Source organism: Solea senegalensis, linkage group LG17 (genome assembly GCF_019176455.1).
Source record: "Solea senegalensis isolate Sse05_10M linkage group LG17, IFAPA_SoseM_1, whole genome shotgun sequence".
Lineage (NCBI taxonomy): Eukaryota > Metazoa > Chordata > Actinopteri > Pleuronectiformes > Soleidae > Solea > Solea senegalensis.
This window is the reverse complement of record NC_058037.1, coordinates 10,391,792-10,415,153: the sequence shown is the minus strand read 5'-3', so window position 1 is coordinate 10,415,153 and position 23,362 is coordinate 10,391,792. Positions and strand designations below refer to the sequence as shown.

Genomic DNA, 23,362 nt, shown 5'->3' with positions numbered 1-23,362 from the left:
GATCTTGTCAGGGATATGCTTGAGTGTTACATACACAGAGACTTTTTGCATAGTAGTCTACTGCATATCGTGCTTTTTTTAGTCCTGATGACGACTCAAAGCTGCTTCTACACTACAGTTCCTGCCGTTTACCCATGCAGCATATCTACGTGCAGTGCCTTTTTCCCTCCATCACACGCTGCCGGCACAACAGACAGAAGCAACATGGGGTTAAGTGTCTTGCCCAGGGACACATTGGCATGTAGACTAGCAGAGCCGGGAATCAAACCCTTGACTTTCTGGTCGACTCACATTAGTGTTATACCTAAGCGGGGTATTAGTATCTCCAGAGTGAATACTTTCTCCTCTACAAACAGAAGTTTTGAAACTATGAGCAGTTTGAAGGGCAGGGCATCGTATGCCGAACACAGGCTTGTATTTTTGGGATTAGAGAGTTCATCGAACATCAAACCAATGTGAACCGTTATTGTAAGGAATCTTCCGTGTAGCTGGATAATATGCATGTGCTTTGGGGGGGATGTGGCTACTCTGAATGCAGTGAAAGCACATCTCACATCTGCACTGAGTAAGATTGACAGGTTTCTTCTCTGCGCTGAAGCGAACCTCTCGCCCTGCCTCTGTGTGTAATGAGAGGCAGGTCTTGCAATGAGCACTAATCAGCGCGGACTCTTGACCCTGTGGCAGTGAGGCCGCCACAAGAGAATACACTCCGACACTGCTAACAACTGCTCTGACCTGCTCTCTCTCTCTCTCTCTCTCTCTTTCTCTCTCTCTCTCTCTCTCTCTCCCTCTCTCTCTCTCTCTCTCTCTCTCTCTGTGTAAATGTGCCATTTAGGTATGCAGCAGGAAAGAGTGCACCTTCAGTTCAGTCTATCTAAACTGTGAATTTCTTTCAAAATGTGCAACTATTACAGTATTTGGATTTATAAATGTGAAAAGTGGAAGCAAATAGCATCACACCTTTTGAATTAAAATCGAAACAAGGACATTTCCAACACTCTTTAAATCCATAAAGATCAGTATTTTTATTCAAGGTAACCAAGTGACAACCGGCTGTGGCGTCACCAGTTTGCATCCGGAAGTGTAACCAGGCTCCTAATGGACAATACCTGCTGTCAATCACACTGGTGTCCACTCATACGTGCTGTGCTTTATCAACTGTCCCTCCAAATGGAATAAAAATTCACAAAAATGACATATTGCTCAGTTGACAAAGACCATATATTAGCGATTGATACCATAAACCTATCATGGAAATGTTTATATTGATGTTGTAAATCGAGGGAGAAGTGGGGCTGTTTCCCGAAAGACTTCTGTTTAGCAATCAGTGGAGTTGCCCCCTGGTGGTTATTCAATATACTGGTACTTGCAGTTTGGCTTCAGCGAGGAAACGATGTTGATTTGTTTTAGTTAAACATCAGAGTGAAGGAGAAACTATTTGGAAGTACTGGTTAGCCAGTGTGTTGTCTTTGTTTTGTCATTTTATTGTGTCCGCCATTACTGTTTGCTGTGTGTTCGAGGATATAGCTATGGTCCCATTCTTTAACATGCATTTTGCTATTGTTTTGACCACAAGACTCCGAGCAGCAGAAGTTACTTTTTTTCCTTTCAGCTTCTCCCTCTCTGGGGGTCGCCACATTTGATTTGGCAGAGATTTATTTATTTATTTATTTTCTTTACACCAGATGTCCTTCCTGACGCAACCCTCTCATTTATCTGGGCTTGGACCGGCACTGAGAGAGCCCCCCCCATCCCCCATCCCCATGGCTGGGGCGAATTTAGAGTGTCCAACTAAACCAAATCACTGGGGAGCAATGGGGATTGGGTACCTTGCTCAGAGGTACCCCAGCCCTTGACCTGTTGGGATTAGAGCCAGCAACCCTCCGGTTACAAGCCATGTTCCCTTCCCACTAGGCCACGGGCTGCAGCAGAAATTACATACTGTGCATTTAAGTGATCTCATTGATCAAGTAAGGAAATTTAATTCATTTCTTATTCCAGATGCCCTCTAACGAGTCAATATTCGGCTCACAGATTATTGCCTGTATCACTTCACTTGCTGTTGTAGTAACTGTTGTCACCAATTCCCTGAATCTTAAGTGATCTAGTGAGCTTTAATGGTGCCGGTTAGTGGATTTCCAGCTGTTCCCACTCTGACTACTATGCAGAAAAATGAAAACTGCCAGAATAGGGCCAACGTGTATCAATGAGAGCTTAGTTTATTTACTATTTACCATGCTATATATGTGCCTGTGTGTGTGTGTGTGTGTGTGTGTGTGTGCCCTCGTTCTTATTCCAGTCACTGTGACACTCAGCGGGAGTGACAGCAGCTTTCTAGGAGTATCATCCGTCCAGCTGATAACAGTGGAGCTGTAGCCTCAGAGCAAACTACGAGGAAAAGCATCATTCATACACGTCCTCCAAGTACAGGTGTGTTTATTGTTTACCAGAATGCACTCACAGACCAGTACAGACACACACAAGAGTGAGCATTCAATAGAAAAAGATCAGAATTTACGGTGAAGTTTACGTCTGACAGAAAAGGTTCATTTCCGGTAATGTGTAACAGTAACATGTATTATTATTATTATTATGACACTGCGGCGCAAACAGTAGAGCTTCTACAAGTGATTACAAGAGACGATGTTACCATGAAAGTGTTTACCATATCAATAATTATTGATTTTAAAAAATCAGGATCATCTACTGTATGTGGCGAGTGACTGGCGGTGTTTCTCAAACACAAAACACTAATCAAACAAAAAAAAAAAAGGATTTGATTGATGAGGCAGTATGTGATTGACACCGGTGTGTGGCATCAAGTCAGCACATCCTTTAAAAAGGTATATTTACAAAACCAGCAATTGTTTTTGTTCGAAAGGTTTTAAAGAATTAAATATATTACATCAATCATGTTCCCACTTGTGATGCGGTGGAGCTCTTCCTCTTCGATATTCATGATAAAGTAATCTGTAAAAAGATTCATCCTTGATTTTCTGAATGAAAAGCTCCACACTGACCACACAGGGATACGCTGACTTTGTTCAACTGGCCCATTTCCGTACTCTGATCTTTTTAAATAAGTCAAACATATTATAAATAATTAAGACAGTCAGAATCATCTCCACTCTCAGACGATTTTGTTCATCTTGCATAGTGTCTGTTTGTCACTGTACATGGGTTGGTTGTCAGTGAAAAGGGTTAGTTTAAAAAAAGCAGTAAAAAAATTAGATATATCTCACTTTACTTTTTTTTTTATATATATATCTCAGAGCAACAAGACAACCCCAGCATCAAAAGGAAAAGCCGAACCCGTCCCACTTTAATCTCAGAGGGCTTCATGAGGAATGGCTTGAGTGTTATTGGAGGCAATAAATGGAGGTTATTGCACATGGGTGTTTAGGAAAGATGACTTAAGTCTGCGTCACTTCTGAATGACTAACGTACAGTACTACATGAAAGCAGTGAAAGCACGAGGACAAAATGTCACCTCTCATTCTTGGTTGTTATCTCCAATGGCAACAGTGCTGTAGTGGATCAAAAAAAAACAAAGTGACACTCACTAGACAGGTAATGCTGCGGCTGCTACTGCTGCTGCTCTAAAATAAAGTAAAGAAAAATAAATCTCACAAGTGCAACAAAATATGACATGTACAGAGATGCTTAATCTGGATTGAGTGAATATCTAGTGTGTCCACTCCAAAAGGAGTTCAATTGGAAACCTCCAGTTTCCCAGAATGCATTTCTTCTTCGTTCTGCATTCCAACAATACACAGCGTCTACTTGGGCCATTTAACCTTGGCAAAGAAAGGGTGGGATTTAATATCATCCACACCCCCAGCTCCTGCCCCGAGTCTCTCCATTGGGTTGAACTGCAGCAGCTGCACAGAGACCAGAACAGACAGAGACACAACATTAATTAAACTTATCTCAACTTGTGACACTTTGTAATATCAAAAACAGCTAAAAGCTATTCTTTAGATACTGGGCATAACAAGAGACGCTGTAGTGTCTATATGTCCAGTCCTCAACAGCATAAATACTTGGACTATCTGCTGATGAAGTTCTCTTTCGTTGAACGAAGCCTTTTGGATTAAAAAGTGAAGCTCAGGAAGTAGGATGGAAGCAGCAGTTAGCCACCAGGGGGTGACTGGACAGGTTGCAAAAAGAACTTAATGGAAGTTTATAAGAAAATTAGCCTACTTTTCACCTGATTTATCACATGAGTAAACATTTCCCTGAGGAGTTCATGGTCTCAATTGCTAGTTTCAGTTCTCCTAAAACATAATGTGATCATTTAAAGGACAATAGATGGATAAAGCACAGCATATATGAGTGGACACCAGTGTGATTGACAGCTAGTCTATTGATATATCCAGGTTATATACTGGCAGCAAATGACAAAGAATATTCATTTATAAAAAAAATACAATACTTTGAGAGCAGATTAGTTACTCACTATGCTTTTGTCACTATTTCTTTTCTTTGAAAAAACATTTTTATGCAAACTGGAAGAACAGTGCACTTGTCTCTCACCTGCTCGAGCAGAGATCTAGCCTCCTCTGAAACAGACTCAGGGACGTTGAGAGCCGTGTGGCGACTGATTCCTGCTGGATGGCACTGGAGCAGACTCTGTGTGGGCGAGGGGTGGGTTAGGGCAGAAGAGAAGGCAGATAACCATCAATTTAAAACAAAGAAAACCTGACACAGTGGGAGCTGAGGGGACAAATATATAATGGCACCCGCAGAGCCTAGGTCAATGTGAGAACACTGAGACTGGACAAATAGGAGGAGACCAAAGAGCCTGTGCACCTGAAACAACACTGATGGCACAGAACTACAACAAGGGCATGATTTCACTACTGGAACTGCTGCGTGCATCAGAGAGAGACAGTTACAGGAGGAAGGCCATGGAAAAACATATTGTTTTTCTGTTAGACTGTTTCTGCGTTAGTACACAGGAAGCTTACTGGAAGGGCTTACGGTAAATGAGCAGTAAATGTTAAACTAATTGATTTGTTTTTCACAGGAAAGCCAGACCAGATCAAACTATCTGTTCAGTATAAGTTCAGTAATAAGAAAACACTACTCCAGATGTGACGAAGAGAGAACACTGGACCTGCAAGTACTTTTCTAAACACGGAATATAAACTGATTGTTAACATAATTGACAATAACAACAGTCATCAGTTGTACACTGCAACAGCACATGTATCTCCACATTCAAATTGAATGGCCTGAAGCCAATTGTGTGCAGTATATATATGTATAGGACAAGACAGTAAAGCCCTGTTTTCAGCAAACAGTACAATACAGTTTATCACACAGTTATTTGCAGTTGCCATTGCCAAACTGACTAATAAATTAACTGATCGTACAGCCCCAGTTCTTGGCCCCCTTATGTTTGGGCGTTAACCGGAATGGGGGATTCAAAGGTCTTTGTTTCTTTTCTAAGGAAAAATGATTGTCATATATCTCCTGTTACTTTAGGTTTGATTAAGACAATAATCCAGATTTTGATTAAGGTGAATAGCCAGTCGATTTTATAGATTATTCCTTTACTCATTTTGTAATTATTAGCAAATTAGTCAACTGCAATATTATTTATCAATTGACTTGTTTCTTTGCGCACTTCATTATTATTAGTAGTAGTAATTCAAGAGTTATTAATTACTTCAATTTTAGGACACATCTTGAGCCGTAAACACATGTTTCATATCACTATATGCCCTCACATGGGAAAGGCAGGCTCAGCCAGAGTTAATCAGACCCTGGGGTTTATCCTACAGCTACAGCTACTGTGGTTTAATCATAGGATTTCAAACTGTTCTTGAAAATTTGGACCTAAAAACTATCGACCAACCACAGAATATCATTTTATATCTCTTGTTAACATGATTGACGCTGATAACCACTACAACAGTATATCTCCGAGTGCATCTACACCTTTGAATCTAATATCCTAGAGCCAAACGTGTGTGGTGGAAGAAAACAGCAAACAGTGGGTTTGTGTTGTTGGACTCGATGTGTTTTCCTCCATCAGTCAGGCCGTTTTCCTTTCACTCTACCTCCCTCTCCTCTCTCTCTCTCTCTCTCTCTCTCTCTCTCTCTGTGTCTCTGTCTCTCCTGATGAGTGCTGCAGGAGTTCTGGCTGGGTTCCGAGCTGCAGTCAAGACTGCCCGAGGCAAGATCTTATCCTGCAAGGATCAAGAGGCACAGTGTGTGCCTGCATGTGTGTGTGTGTGTATCCTTGCCAGGACTGTACCCAGACATAATCATCAAAAGAGACATCTGTGTGACTGAGTGCTTTTTTTTTCTCCCAGGTAAGAGTGGGTGTGTATTGTTAAACATAATAACACTAACCTAACACCCCAACTCATGTTTGGATCATTCAAGGAAACACTGATGGTTGATATGAAAATATGCCCACTGGCAATCAGTTACAATTATCCAAATTTAATTTTCAGTTTAATGAAAAATTGGGAGGGAATGCTCTGCACCTGCACTGGGTGTCTGTGTGTATGTCAGTGTCCTTCCTGGGAACAGCAACTTTTAATTAGCATTCATGTACATGTTTAACAGCCAAGTACGCATCTCTTCATTCCCCCCCTCCCAAACTGGTCTTGGAAGAAGGTGCCTCAGTCAGTTCTGCTCCTGGACTTGCAGAGTGCACTCCTTTGAGAGCTGCCCCAGTCTTCGCCATTCACTCCAATGCGAGGTCATCAAACTCCAAGCCCAATGCTGCTCCAGGAGCCAGCAAAGAGGCCCGGGGAGAGCTGACCCCCTGGCCCAGCAGATGGAGCTCAGGCTGGGGGAGAAAGTCACACCGACACCGCTGGCACTCCCCGAGAACCAGAATAGGAGACGGCAGCCAAGGCGCACCTCGCACACATAATAACAAACACACCAAAACAACAAACACCACCGACTCAAACACATATAGACACGCGCACACAATCACACACAACTTGGCACGACCATAAAGAGTGTGAGAGAGTTGAAAGCCAAGACACCTACAGACATCCCACAGCACCTTAGTAACAAAGATTTTTTTTTTTTGAATACTTTTTTGACTCACCATGCCTGTCAGGAGCTCAAACAGGATGGCGCCCAAACTCCACCAATCACACGCTGCGGTTTCCTCACCAATGCCTCCCACCTCTGAATCGAGAGCAGAAAAAAAAATAGAGAAGACAGAAGTGATCAATACATTAACGAGCAAAAAAAAAAAATCCTCATGAGTTAGGGGGAAGAAGTGGGGATAGATGACCAAAATGACCTTACAAGCTGTTTCAGGAACCTTCAACATTAAACACCATTTCAGAATGACATCTTGGATTACTTCATTGAACGCGTTGAATCGATTCAAAATGAGCACAAAGACATGGACACTCTCTCTCTCGCACACTCACACACTAGTGTGTGTCTCATAAAAGGGTTATTTGCATAATAAAAAAGCAGTTAAATTGAGGAAACCGTCTGTGCTGCAACTTCACACCATCTGCATGACCTGACCTCACACACACACACACACACACACACACACAGATATACACGCGCACAAATGAAAGCAGGAATCCAAAAACAAATACTAGAATATTTCTTTACAGTTTCTTTACCCCCGCTTTTTTCCCTAATTGTATTTATTTTTTTATTGTCATTTCCTGAAAATAATCTGTACCAGGCTGTGGCTGCAACTATCCATCGGCTATCACTTATTTCCTTTATTGAACCATCTGCTTATCATATTCTTAATTAAACAATTTGAGTTTGGTCTGTAAATTGTCAGGATATCACAATTTACTGAAGCCTTGTCATTACATGGACTCTTTTGTTTTGCCCTTTGTAGAGTGCAAACCCCAGATTCAGTTGATGATAACAAAAGTGAGGCAGCAAATTGTCCCATTTAAAAAGCAGTTATCATTTAAGACCGCGTGAAAGTGACAGCAAATTACTATGTGATTCTACATATTCACACATTCCCAAAAACCTCTTTATTTTTGGGAGCTGACGGTAAACGAACAGCTCAACGTGGAAAGTCATGACAACAGTTGGCTCCCAGCTGTAAAGGACTTCTCTCAACATTCACATGCACATGCAGACAGAATACGTCCCTATACAGTCGTCAATAACTGGCAGAAGTCAAGGAGAGCGTTAAACATTTGAAAACGCAGTAACGTTGCTAAACTAGCAAAGGCCCCCCCGACTGGATGATGAGTCGTCAAGCTAATTAAATAGTTGTACGGGAAAAAAAGACATAGATTCACTGAAACATACTGACATTGGGTTTTTTGACATTGATAAATTATAGATTAACACAGCGACACAGGATTAAACATGAAAATTGTATTTTTCAACTTTGAAATTACTTATTTAAATGAGCCATATGTGTAATTTAAGGAAAGGCGACACCAAAAACCTACGGGTGACACCTGTCTGGTTAAAGCTGCGGTGCGTAACGTTTGGTGATGGTTGACTTCTGTTTGGTCTTAATGAACAGAAACATTATAACATAAACTGTATGCTAATCCTTCATCTGAAAGCGGGCTCTGTCAAGTGATACTATCAGACCTGACTGGCTGAGGGAGCATTTGTGTATACAGCAGCAGCTCAGGGAGCAGATATTTTTGTGGGTTTGTAGCCGTCTTGCTGTACTCTCTAAATGCTACTGTTGCCTCCGTCTGGCTTGGCATAAAACAAACCACTTCCTGCGTGCAACGTGGGAATGTCACTGGGTGACACGAGATCTAAACACTGCTATACTGCAAAACAGAGAGAATTGTGAGGAGCTGATAGACTTAATCAGTCTTGTATGAACCCAATGGACAATGGTTTGAATGTAACAGACATTTGTTTATATTTATAATATGTGCATCTGTGTGTGTGTGTGTGAGAAAGAGCGCTCCAATGGGCCCCAGATGGCCTCCTGTGCCACTCAGTTTCCCTTTTCTCTGCTCTCTCCAGAGGGAGGGTGCCTGTTTACCCAGAGGGCCAGAAACCAGGGTCATGACCATGTGTGCCCAGAGACCAGGCTCCTCAGCGGGGGCAGCATGAAAGAAAGACCCTTATCTCCTGGAGGCTCCTGGGAAACTCCAGAGGCCTGCATGGCTCTCTTGCAGCCAAGGTTAGTAAGGGTTATAATACGACTTGCCCATTTTGTAGACACACAAACACACGCTTAAACACAGCTAACTGAGCAACCAGTCTTCAGGGCTCCCCAGGACTACTGTTTTGACAGCCAAGGAGAGAAGATCGTCATTGAATGGACTAGTGATACCTGCGTAGTTATGAGCTGGAGGGGAGATACTGGACACACACACACACACATACACAAACACACGTCTCAGAGCAAGGTCGATGTCATCACAATGGATTAATGTCTAAGGAGCTGTAGGGAGAGTACAGTGGAGCTGGCTACACTTACCGCTCTGTCAGAGCGAGGCAGGGAGAAAGGGAGACAGAGAGAAAGAGGATGGGAAAGGAGAATTAACTGCATCCACAGGCCATGGGTCATTTAAAGCCCACTGTTACAATGCACTGTATATGTTGCTTTTTTAAATGCTACTTTACCTCCAGAAACTTGAAATTTTACTCACTGCACTGTTGATTAAATCATGACCAAAAAACCCAAAAGGATAATGAGGACAGCAACACCATGTGTTCACATCGCAGCCTCTTTCTCCTGCTTTGTATCTTAATCACACTACCATGTCTCCTCCTTTTCTTCACTTACATAAGGAACTTTCACTCTTCTCCTCATAAACCGACTTCCCTAAAAGCTTAACTGACAGTCACTGTTGAAAGAGGAAGTACAGCATATACAGGTAGGAAGTACGGTGGGATCATTGTGTGATGTTCCAAGACCCAGTGTGTGTCTTATGAGCTGAAGAGACTTTGTTGAAACCATGCCAAATGTTGATAAAACCAAAACAATTCAAAAGGTGAATATATCTCATCTTTACTGCAAAGAAAGATTCAAATATTTCAAGGAAAAAAGCAGAAGTACTTTCAAGGTATAATTTGCAAAGCAATGAGATGACAACTCGGTGTCAAAAGGGGAACTGAACGTTATCTTTCATTAGATCATGTTGTCGTGGAGCAGGTAAGAGGAAAAAGATTACAGATAAACAACCAATTATGGTATATTTCTCACGAGTAACAGACGTTTTACCTCAGAGGGGAAGAGTATTGAATTTCCCTTTTCTTAAACACTGAAGACAATTGGTTTGGCTTTGTCGCTTCCCTCTTCACAGAACAATTAACAATTCCGATTTCTGCTCAACTCAGGTTGCGTCACACTTTCACTCAACAGCTTTTTTTTCCCCCTCCTCACTGGTGAACAAAAAAGTAGCCATCTGATGTTGATCAGTCATGACGAAATGGCGACAAAGTAAATAAGCAGAAGTGCAGATTAACACCCTGCTGCTGCGTTTTCCGAGTCCACTCCTGTGTTTTTTTGGGTGTGAATGTGTGTGTTTAAAACATGTTTCCCTCCTCCTTATATTCACCCACACTGATCCACACAAACACACACACACATACGGTCACAGCAGGCCCCCTGCTAGCTTTCTGGCAAACAGTCATAAATCTGTCATCAGGAATGAAGCCATCGCTAGAGCTGACCCCGTCTGGATAAACAGACAATACATAACAAGGGCAGCAGAGAGGCACACACACACACTAACCTCTGCATTAGTGTGCGTGTGTGTTCACAAGCACATCCTATACGTCCACTGGTGAATGTATCTGATGTAGAGTTTGTAAGGATGGGACAAGTATACGTCAGTAAAATAAAAGGCAGTCATTACTATGTAACTTGTGTGGCAGCAGCAATAACATGAAACAATTTCTCATAATGAGGGAGGAAAATAAGAGACAAACTTGCCTGTGTTTGCGTAGTAGGATCAGAGATCTTTCAGAGGTCTTTTCATTCAACAACAGTATAAAACACCCCCTGTTGGCCGCTATGATACATTACATCCTTAGAACCACATGAGATTAACTGTCGCATTACAATATGGATTCACAAAGAGCAGACAGCTCCATTCCAGATAACTTTATTTATCTCTGGAACTCTTCAATTCCAAATCTACCTTACCTATGAATCTATTTGTATTATGATTTGTGGGAGCTGAAGGCAAGCATCACCAAAACTCAGACACTTTGATTTGTACTGCATCACTACACTGAAGTTTCTCCTGTCACTCTTCATACTGTAGGAACTAAAGATCATCATTTTTACAAAAACTATTATTTTCATAATCGATTAATCTGTCGATTTGTTTCTCAATTAATCAATAAGATGTTTGGTCCCCCACATGGATCAAAAGAGAGAGTTGACAAATTTTGATTGTTCTTTTCAAATCCTTTTGTCCACAAACCAAAAAATATTCACATTTAAGAAGCCAGCTTTAATTATAATTGATTAGTAATTATAATATATAATAATTATATATATATATATATATATATATATACACACACATATATATACACACACATATATACATAGACGATTATTTGAAGTATGAATGACTTTCATGGTAAAGTTTGTTATAGAGTGAAAACAACTGGTTTGGATTTGGCTGATTTGGTTTTCTTTGGTTCATATTCTACATCTAAAGGAAAGAGAGAGAAGTTTTTCTTAAGAATAATTTATAATAATTTACTGGCCAAAAAAACTGTCAGAATAATTATGACAATATATATTCACTAGTAATATAGCAAAAGTTCAAATACATTTATATCAAAATAATATTTATGAATTGTGCCTGGAGGTGTTATAAGTTAATTTTAATTTTTGACCTCAGATTTGTGAAATATGTGTCCTTGACCAATTAACACATTTCTTCAGGAGCAAAAATGAATCTTAATCAATATCGGACATTTTTCACAATAATTACTGGTATCAACTGGTTTGAAAACAATTTTCTGTGACAACCCCATATCCTCCAACTCTAATCTAAATAGGATATCATGATTAACTGAACACACTTAGTAGTGTAGTAAAAAAGTAAAATGCATTTGTATGTTTGTGTAATTTTAACACTGCAACAGTTTTATTTATTATGGCATGGCAATTTTGAGGTTAGTGGCCAAATGTACAAACCCCTTACATTTCACTGTTTACAGTGACCACAAATACATCAATTAAAAACAGTTACTTAAGAAACAAACTATATTTTTCACACTAAATGTGGAAACTATATTATTCATACAGTGCAGATCCTTGTGCTGCGCTTTACTCCTGTGTGTTTAGGTCATCTACAGCTGACCATTGGAACTTTTGCCTCGTCCTGCTTGTATTTCCATTAGTAGGCTTTTAAACAGGCTATTGCTAAAGGAATAAAAAAAAAAATGCACACTTTAAATATTAAATAAAGCATTTGTTGCTTTCAGATTTATTAGAACAGTCCCATACTGTACTTTCTAGACAGAAGGAGGATTTAAATCTGAAGTGACCTTCCTGGCTTGAAAGAGAGGATGAATAGCTTAATATAAATGCGTGGGAGAGTGAATGAGTGTGAGGGTCATTGTGCACACCTCTGAGTGCATCCAGTGTTTTTCAGCAAACAGTTACTCATCCTGCATATTTAAGAAAGATGTAATTAAACACACTGCTTATTATCTATCCAACAGCCCAAGTGTGAAGCCATATGCTTAAAGCAGCAGCATATTGGAAAGTTATCCACCCATAGATGTCAAGTGCATGTGCATGGAACACAAACAAATACACAGAGACACCCGTCACACACAGAAGTGCTAAGTAGGGACATGGTGCTGTAGTCGAGCAGCAGTTTGTTTTAAGCAGCTTTTAAACAGCATGCCAGGGCTGCCTCAGGCTTGCTGGGGACAACACTTGGGGTTAATTCGCAACTGGCTCACTGTTGCACAACAGCACACTCTACAGGACAATGGCAGTACTACAACGCAATCCAAACTTCTGTCACTGTGACTGCCAGAGTAAAAGAAAATATAATCCAACTTGTTCTATTGTCTCTTGTATTAAGCAATGTTAGCATTCATTTACCTTGTGAATCTATATTGTGCCTTTGACAACACAAAACAACAGAGCACAATGTAAGAGCATCTTTGTGTATAGATTTCTTAAATCTAACCGTAAATCGCAGAATTCATTTCTTTCTTTCCTTCCTCCACTTTGAGTAGTCTGTGTACACTTGGATAGTATATTCATGGCTGGCTATGAATGAGGGTTTTGTGACCATGGGAACGTGGCCTACTTATGGCCCTGCATGCCTGCATAGAATTAACCCACACCAAGAAAACTCCAGGAAACACAAAATGAAGCTCTACAAAAACAAATATAGAATATATAGAAATATAGAAAGAGGAAATCAAGAAATGTTATATATTATAATGTGACCGTGTATCTTACCTGGTGCACAGTACATATTCGCAATGGCTTCTTTGTCACAGGACTCCTCAATGTCACTCCAGCTACAAAAGTAGGTAATCTGAACGTGACCTGAACAGGAAGAAAAAGATAGACCATGTTCAAATCAGAGTCGAGCAATGAAACATTTATCAAATGCTCAGCTTCTTGTCAACCTCACACGGTCAAGTCACATTGTGACTACTATACTTTTTTTAAAAAAACAACAACTGTTTATTCACCTTTAGAGGTTTCCTTCCTCCTTTCCTTTCTGCCTCTCTAAATCTCTATGAGCTTTTCAAGCACACAGCCATGGCGATTACTCCTGTTTAGCTGCTACCCGTTAACGCTATCATTAGAACTAATGGTGTCATTAGGTAGCCGTGGCCATTAGCCTGGGCTAGCCAGACTGATGCACCACACTATGCCGTTGATGGGCCCTTTAGAACAATAATTACCACCAGGGAGACGAAAACAGCCACTCAGCTAATTAGACGCTTGTTGATAACGAGGTGGAGAAAGATGATTGTCGGACGACAAAAGAAGTTGAGGGGGAATCTGTGACCTCCTGGTAAAACAACACTTTCCCTTCAGCAAGAGCGTTGGGTAAATAGATCATGTTTGACTGACAGAGACAGTCCCTCAGTCACAACCATTTCTTGAGACACTACCCCCCAAAAAAATCAGCCGTCCACATAATCTAACAGGGATTTAATTTGATACTTGTAAGAGAAAGATGAGTGCATGATAAAAATCGTTAAAATGGAAACTAATAGGCTTTAAGGTTTTACCTCTGTTCATAATTATATAGAACAAATACAAATAATGTACACATCTCACCTTGGTTGTCAAGTAGGATGTTGTTGGGATTTAGGTCTCGACAGATGATACCTTCTTGGTGCAGACAATCCAGAGCTGTCACCATTTCTACAGCCCAGCATCGAACAAACTCCTCCGGGATACGAGCTTGGGAAGCAGCCAACGACTGTTCCTCCAGCTCTGCGAAGAGCCGTGATACTTCTTTATCAAAGTCTGTGACATTCTTATTACTAACAACTGCTGATAATTCACCATCAAGGTCTAATACACTCTCAACCACAGCACAGGCCTCAGTCCCATCCGTGGCTGGGATGGAGTCTGTGTTTACTTTAGTATCAGCCTCAAGTTTCTCACAATAGGAGTCCGTATCTAGAATTTGTGCATCAAGGGCAAGGTCTTTATTTTGGCATTTTCCTTCAACAGTGTTTTTGTCAATAGCTTCTTCTCCAAATGACAGACCAGAGTCATCCCAGATTGACTTGAGGGGAGAGGAGGATGCAACACTGGTGTCACATTGTACAGAAGCTGTATGCAAAAATGAAAGCTCCTGCTCCTCCCTGTCCTCAGATTGGCTGTGAAGCTGTAAGACATCAGGCTGGATTAACTTTTGAGGAGAGGCTGTGACCTCGAGGCCCAGACACACTCCTGATGTCTCCAGTGCCTCCTGTAATGAGTCTACTGCCCCACTCATTACAGGAAGGTTGACCAAAAGATCAGGTGGGTGACCCTCATCCTCCACTACTGCATCTTTAAATGAGATGACTGGCACTGACTCATTGGCGCCTTTATCTGTGTAATCTAAACACCAGAGCTCTGAGCTGTGGCCCTTGACCTCCTGAGCCAGCTCTGGAAGATCCTCGGTGATGTCCGAGCCCAAATCAGATGTAGAAAAAACTGGGACCGGCTTATTAGGGAGGTGCTGCTCTCCAAAGTCGAGGCAGGTCACCTCGCTTGCACTGTCTTTGCTGTCAATGCGGAAGAACTCCATTGGCGTGTGCTTGGACTGATCAAGAGACAGAGGCACAGCAGGAGACGGTAAAGGACTAAAAACTTCACTGTGGTCCAGTCCTTCACCATGATCTTGCTCATTGTCATGAGTGTGACCGCTTTTGTCAGATGACTCAGTAAAGAAGCCAAGTTCCTGAGAGCTGAGAGGTGAAGAGAGGCTGTCGTTGCTCACCAGTGAGCGACTGCGCGAGGAAGTGGTGGTCCTTGCAATAGGCAATTCCACCGACAATACTTCCTGACCAATCTTCCCTTCAGCCTCCTCTAAAACATCTGGTTCAACTTTCTCTTGCTCATACTCATTGCAAAGAGTCAAGTAACTGTTGGTGCACTCCTCCTCAGAGGTGGCTCCAGAGTCTGACAGGGCCCCAATTTGTTCATTAAGCCGGGCAGGAAGAGCACTTTTAAGAAGAGATGTGATGAGGTTGTGTCCCTCTTTTTGCAGCTCTGAGACAGAATCAGAACCAGCAAGAGGTCCTGAACCAGAACTGGCCGAGTCTACATCCAGCTGTGGTACAGCATGGTGTGGAGAGTGCACAGCTACGGTGTGGCTCTTCTGGATGAAAGGAATGTCAAAGCTTCCCTCTGGGCTTGAATCACGTAGGTACTTTCCAATGTGAGACCACAGTTTTCCACCTGAAAGTCAAAGAAACGAGTAGAGTATTTAAAACAAATGAAATGTGTGTGCCTCTCTGCAGATATACAGGCAAGCAAATGTACTTAAGGAGTTATGAGGAGGAATGAGGAATCAAAGATAGAAAAAAAAGTAAGTAAACAAAGGTAATTATAAGAACTGTTACAGTTGAAACCTCTTTGGCTAAATGGATAGGTGTGTGTTTTAAGTTCCCAATGTAATGTACGTGTTATGACTTGGGCCCGACTTACACACCCACATGCAAACATAGAGATACACACAGCTGTAGTGTGAGCAATTGGAAGCCAGCATCTGTTGTGTGTGATGAGAATGGATAGGGAGTTCGCAGTGATGATAATGATAGCAGGCCAACACGATGGCTTAGAAAGTAAAACCATCCATATGTTGTTTTGTCCAATGTCACTCAGGTCACTGCCTTGATTTTGTCTGCCTGTCCATCCTCATTCAACCCGTCAGCTGCTAACACCTTACTATGGAAGCAGAAGAAGCAGCCCTATGAATTTATTAATAACACAACTGAGATGTAAGAGTGGTGAAACTACACCTTTTGTGACATTTGATTAGCATTATTATATTATGTTTAACAGCGGCATATTATATCCAATACAGTCCATAATATTAGAGCAGGGTGGTTATGGAATACACCAGATTGAAAAGGTTACAGGGCATTAAGAAATATGGCTACATTTCACTGTATGCTCTCACCCACATGCATACAATCTACACACATCACAGAGTGAGTGGGATGTAAGGAGGCCCAGGTGTTGGCATAGCTAATGAAGCATGGTGCCACCTGGTATTCAGCATAATGACCTGTGACACACACCCATCTCTATCAAACATCTGTCTGGAACAAGGGCAGGAAGAGGGGTGGGAGATGAGAAAAGAGAGATTAGGTGAAGGGGGGAAAACGGTTAGAAATATAAACGAAAGAAGAGGGACGATGAGATGGATGAGTAGTGGTGAGGTGGTGTGTGCATCTTACCTTCAGCATACTGCAGCAGAAGGAAAACTGCGTCTTCAGTGACAATGAACTTCCTCAGCTGTACCATGTGAGGCACAGAGTGAGGTATGATGGTCTTTTTAGCACGCCCACAGTCACTACTCTTCCTCAGACCCTAGAAAAAGAAAGGAGGAGAAGAAGGAAGGATGAGAGTTATTAAAATCATACTGGGTGCCAAAAAGAGGAGAGAAAATGCAGGAGGAGAGGGGGGTGCATGATAAGAGAGTTACTTTTAGATAGAGAGTATGGCAAAGGAGAAAGCTCCCATTAACAAAGTGCCAGCCATGCCCCATAGCAACCCAAAGTCACTGGATTCATCAAGCCACATACAGCGCGTGACTTTAAAAGAGCCACACAAATCTACAAGTGTGTAAGTATGTGTGTGTGTGCACGTGTGTGTAGTCATCTGTGCTTGCAATGTGCGTTGGCATCTGGCACACGTCTCACACCTGAGAGCAGAGGAGCTGACAGAGACAGGCCCATTAGAATCAATTACAGTGGTCACACACACAGGGGCTTCTGGCACACTTCACAGTTACACTTACAGTCTAAAAGACCAGGATCACACACACAGAGAGACACATATGCACACACGCGCGCGCACACACACACACACACACACACACTACACTTACTTTCAGGATGACAGTCTCTTCTGTTCGCTTGTCCATGACCAAAAGAACCTGTGATGGAAGAGGGATATTAATTGCAATGCACGAACAGACATACACAGTTTAAGATTGTGTAGTAATTATGTCCTCGAGCCCCTAGCAGAGTGTTTCAGTGACTGGCTCAGGGCAAACTTAAGGGTCACTCAAAGATAAAAGTAGGTAGCTAGATTATCAGAAAACTGATATTAACATGTCAGATCCTACTATTTTCACCAAGCCATCAGTGTAAGAACAAAAATAGGAAGAAAGGGCATTTATTTGACACATATTTGAAATACAGACTACACCTAAATCAGTTGGTATTTACTTACTTGAGAGAAAATTAAAAGGTATTCATTTCTGACGACCTTTCTGAGTAATAATAAGTGATTGCTTAATTTAAAAAAGATATGCCATGCTTTTATACATTTTATTTTCTCAAAAATATTTTAATTTCTTTCCCCACTGTATTTAATTTATTGTGTATTTTTGGACTTTTTGGTTTGAACTACTAGGACCATGTTAATGTTAAATAGTAAGTTTCAAAAGGTAGAAAACAAACATATATAAGCAATCTACAAGCCAAACTGCTGGTCATTACTATTTATGTTCCTTTATATTTGGGATATACATGTTTTTCATTCCATTTCTTAATTCTACAGCTCATATTTCATCCTAGGGATGTGCACTACATCATAGCAGACACTGTAATTGGTAGCAGTCACTTCTAAATCCCTACATCCACCAATAAATAAGCTCCTCTTATCGCTCATGTAACTTCCCTTTCACTTTTCTCCATCTCCTCTTTTCTTCCTGATGTCTTCATTTCATCAGGCCCTCCTTTTTTTGCCCTGACATCTTCATTGCTCTTCTGCTCACTCACTGTCTCAGGGGAAAGCTTGAGCATATGTGTGTGTGTGACCTGCTGTGTGTGTACGTAGTGTAGCGCAGGGCGTGTGTAGTGTTGTGGGTGCGTTCTCTCCATGTGACCCTGGCTGGGACCAAACAGGTGCAGGCTAAATGGATATGAATGGAGCTGTGAGTAAACAGAGTGGCACTGCTAGCCAGGGCACTAATATAATTAAGACACAAACATCAGGGAAGGGGGAGGTGGAGGGGAGGGGGCACTGGGATGAGGAGCTCTCTCCATCTGTCCCCACTGTCCCCATTAAAAGTGAAAGGAGGAAGAAGGAGGGGGAGGAGAAAGGCCATTACTAGACAGCTAAGTTTTCACTTTTTGCACCATCTAATTTGTTTCAGAAACATTATGGATTTTGAGTGCATGTCTGTACAGAAACACATGTTGGTGTTATGTCAACATTTTCCTTGGGGTTTGTGGGGTTTGTGGTGTGTGTGTGCATGTAAGATGAGCATCATTGATTCAATGTTGTGTGCTACTCTCTGAGCTGCTTGCCAAGTCATTTCATGGCTGAGTGGTGAAGTTGCATCCCCGGCAGCTGGTTGAGAGGACCAGCAACCCAAACTGACCTTGTGGTAGTCATAACTGACGCTAAACATACACACACTCAGCCTTTACTATACCATCCAGTAAATCTATTAGGTTTAATAGCTTCAGATAAAAGAGATGATCGAAGAATGAAAGGACATGGAGGAGAAATATGGAGATGGATACATCCACATTATTTGGGCTGGTGCAAATTATTTAAATAAAGGAATGTCTGTCAGATATACAGTATGTGTTAATATTTTGTTAGTATTTTTTCAAAATTGTACTTGTACAATTGTACAAAAAAATCAAAATAGAATCAAAACATTAGGTGGCATGTTCCAGACCTGTGTATAATGAACTAACCTTATCTATGACCCCCAACACTCTGTAAACTCTTAGCTCCTCAGATAGATTCTGCTCGTCTATTCTGCTGGTGGAAGGGCAGCACTGTGCACCGAAAGCCTTGGAAAAAAGAGAAACATTTATTAGTTAAAGGGTATGAAATGTGAAATGAAACACCTGTAAAATATTGTTGTTATTGGTTATAAAGAATAATAATAGTGACTTAATCCCACTCACTACAGTCTGTGTTGAGCCTTGACCCATGTTGCTTTTTAGGTGTTGACTGGATAGCTGTTCTGCACGCAATAAATACTCTGCAGTCTTCTTCTTCACTGCCTCTCGCCGTGTGGGACTGGGCTCGCCTGAAAGAAATCATTTTTATTTACAAAGCAGTTTTTAAAGGGCTGGGATAGTGTTGTAGTAGTATTTTATTTAGGGTGAATAGTAATAATAACATGATGCTCAAAGGCTTTGATGTGGGCTCTGGAGGATTTAAAATGCAACTAAAAGTACTTTTTGGTTCTCCAAAAATCTCAAAGACTCCACTGAGCAAATAGAAATGGTATCTAGAGCTTGACCAAACTGACCTTGCACTCCTTGCAGCAGCAGGTCCACGCCACTACGATAGCAAGAAAAAGCTGCCTGGTAGTCCTGCTCTTTTTCCTTCTGTACAGCCACACCAATGAGACTGCTGGCTTTTTCTAAATAGTCGGACTTTGTTTCCTTTGATTTTCCACTACTGGTTTTCTTCAAAGTGCCAGAAAAGAGAGGTGTTCGGCCTGTCCGGCTGACCTGTGGGGTAGGGGCAGAGAAAGCAGTAATTGGGGCAGGAGATGGAGTGCGGCGTTCATGCAGGGATGGCAAGTGAGGGCTACAGCTGCAGTTAATGTTGGAAGCTCCCCCCTGTGGCTGGTTTGGGGAGGTGCGACCTGAGGCCATGCCATCATCCAGCTCAGCCAAGGAGTCTGCATCCACAGCTAGAGAGGTCAGGTCACTGTCACTGGACGGGCCTGAGGAGGAAATAATGCTTGAGTCAGTATTGTCAGATGCACTTATACATCCTACAAAATAAGTACAGTACATACACACTACAGCAAAATTTTAAGAAATCAAATGTGGCTCCAATTTTATAAGCAAACTTTACCTCCATACTCAGAAGTGATAGTCAAATCATCTGCCCCACTGATGTCTCTTTGAACTGTAGAAACATGTCCACATGTTTCTCAACAAGTTTGAATTTCCACCAACAATTAAGCATGAGAAAAATTGATTCTAAAGTAAGAGTTAGTATCCATTACCATACCATCAGAGCTGCAGTCTGATAAACTATCTGTCAGGAAATCTGAAAAGGGCTCAGCTGGTCCAATAAGATCTGAGCCGTCATGGACTTCACCTCCCTGGAAAAACAGTAAATCATTGCATTCCACACACTCTCTCTCTATAAATGCTGTATATGTGTGTGTGTGTGGGCGTGCATGCACCTGTACCTTAAAGAAATCTTGGATGTGCTGACTACCGTAGAGTGCCGGTATGTTAGCAGAAAATTGTAGCAGATCCTCAGAGCACTGTCTTCTTTCTTCAATCACTGAGTCATCAAAACGACCTGCAAATACATAGACAAAGACATGTGTGATCATATCTGGAGGGAGAGGTCCTTGCTGACACAAGTTGGCTCAAGAGGGCAGAGTCATCACTGCTATTTTTAATCCAACAGCCCCCTTTTTTTTATCCAAACCATCCCCGTCAAGATTCTTCCACTTAAAATGACATTTCTTCCTCAGTACTTCTGCTTAGTGGTCAAACAGGATATGATGGCTCTGCATGTCTGGCTCAAGTGCAAAATATCATGACATTATGTGTGGCATAAAGATTTCAAAAGGGGCTAATTTCTTACCAAATACTTTAGCCTTGGCAAAAGGAGGAAACAGCTCTGACTGGCTACATTCATCCTTGTGCAGCTGCCAGAGATTCTGATGAAGTTTCCGGAAATCACTATATCTCTTCCACACTGTTATCTACAAAAAAAAGGGGAGATGGATAAAGATAGAGGAGACATTGACTTAGAAGAGGAGTTAATGAATCAGACTTAAGTGGATTTAGCAGCAGTTAACAATATCCTGCGAACTTGTCACTCAAGATAAATGATTAATCTTAACATAACCTTAATAAAAATGTAAACACAAATTACTACATTCAGACAAAAACTTAAGTAAAGTAATTTCTTACTCTGTAGGATAACAAAGCACATCGGCCTTAAGCTGAGATAAAGGTCCAGTTTGGTAAAGGCTGGATGGCTAGTGTGAGATAAACTGACCGAAGCAACACTCCCAAACTTCAGCAGCACCAAATAACAGCGGTAAGTGTATTTTCAGGCCTCTTAGACACACATGCAGTAATTGATATCATGTTGGGTGCATTAGTGCTGGCTCCAGGACAGTCTGCATTCTTATGAATGTTTCAGAAGTCATAGTTTCTTTTTTTACTGCATGTCGATGTTGCATTGGGAGAAATGTAGACATCATGAGTTAATTTATTTAAAAGGTAATGGTGATGAGGGTAATCTGAGTCATTTTCTTAATTAACAATTTAAACGATCATGTTAAAATCATGATTATATTAAAAGTAAAGAAGGAAAAAAAGGATGCAGAGCTAAATAAATTACATTAAATGTTTTTGTTATATAGGTCTTGAAATCTTTCATACAACTAAAGCAAAGAAAAAAATATTTTTTTAACTCTTTTGAGTAGTCAGCTTCATAATCTTACCTCTTGAACATCCTCTGGGTTCTTCCTGGAGATTATCTGTGTGAGAGTGGAGGAAGAGAAGAGCTGATACTTTAGATCCTCTCTGTATGTGGTTCATATGCAAAATAAATAAAATGCCAGAGCTGGTTTTGCTGCAAGCCCCATGACAAAGTGAAGGGATGTATCAAGTATGAGCCAGGATTCAGCTCTGACTGTGACAATGAGTGCTTTATGGAGCATGTGACAGAAGTCTTGGGAGTTAGAGCGAGATATCACCAACATTCATAGCAGACAGGGTCTTGGGTAGGAAGACACAAGTCAGCCTGTCCTTCTCGTTTGTAATTGAACTAGAAATGTGCCTTTATTGCAATAAAATAAATGGGCGACTTAAGGTCAGGCAGAAGAGTGGACAAAAAACGGGAGACTTCTCTTTATTTCATCATCAGAGGCCATTCTTTCCTATGTCTGCACCTGATCTGTGAGTTATTGCATTAATCAATGGGTAACATGTGGCCATGCTTACAATGCTTTATTGTCTTTTTATTCATTTATTTATTTATTTTACAAATGTGGAATAGTATCATGGTATAGGTGCACTGTACTACAACTAACCAGGCTTGGGCCTTTCTCAATCTTAATGACACAAATAAAAATGCTAGTTACTGGGTTTTTATTGGAATACTTGCCTCAAAATGTCATAATAATACGAACCAGCCTGGCGTCCATAATAACAATTCATTACCGATTAACTACATGTTGATAATCTGTCCAGCAAACGACACTGCTTAACACAGGGTTGTTTGGGTCTCAGTCAGTCAGTATTGTTGATGTTGCTACTGTACGTTAGTAACAAGATAACCAGTAAAACATATAAAAATACCTACGAAATTAAGTCTAAATATATGTGACTGTTGTGTCCACGCCCCCCACCCACACAGGCTGGGTACAGTCAGCTAATACAATTGTTTTCGCATCATAATATCCATTGCTAGCTACAGAGCAAGCTAACAACCCATAGCATTAGCCTAGCCGCCGGAGTAAACATACTCTTTGTACTTACCCTTGCGGTGACTTTGTACACAGTATAACCTCTCTTGTGCTTTTTAGGCTCCGTGACAGTATAAAACCGAGCAAGTTCGCCTGTGTCCCGCTGCGATATCATTCTGAGAGCGACAACATTGCCAAAGCTACTAGCCGGCTAGCCGTATACATTCATTCTATGACAGCTAAGTGACAGGCACACATAAAGGCTCGGGCTCCCCCTGTGGTGAGCATGTGAAACTACCTGCTTCAATGTGACA

General features: G+C 41.3%; 1 protein-coding gene across 1 annotated transcript; it reads right to left on the bottom strand.

The window, feature by feature from the left end:
* Nucleotides 1-2,419: 2,419 nt before the first annotated feature.
* rps6kc1 (ribosomal protein S6 kinase polypeptide 1) lies at nucleotides 2,420-23,309 on the bottom strand. The gene is made up of 16 exons (XM_044048956.1): nucleotides 23,122-23,309; nucleotides 22,083-22,118; nucleotides 21,212-21,332; nucleotides 20,805-20,920; nucleotides 20,621-20,714; nucleotides 20,462-20,515; nucleotides 19,905-20,327; nucleotides 19,555-19,679; nucleotides 19,339-19,437; nucleotides 17,511-17,558; nucleotides 16,858-16,990; nucleotides 14,234-15,853; nucleotides 13,397-13,486; nucleotides 7,079-7,161; nucleotides 4,537-4,632; nucleotides 2,420-3,881 (listed from the first exon to the last, which is right to left on the bottom strand). The coding sequence occupies exons 1-16, from the start codon at nucleotides 23,221-23,223 to the stop codon at nucleotides 3,780-3,782; spliced, it is 3,342 nt and encodes a 1,113-aa protein (XP_043904891.1). The 5' UTR covers nucleotides 23,224-23,309; the 3' UTR covers nucleotides 2,420-3,779.
* Between the last annotated feature and the right edge of the window lie 53 nt (nucleotides 23,310-23,362).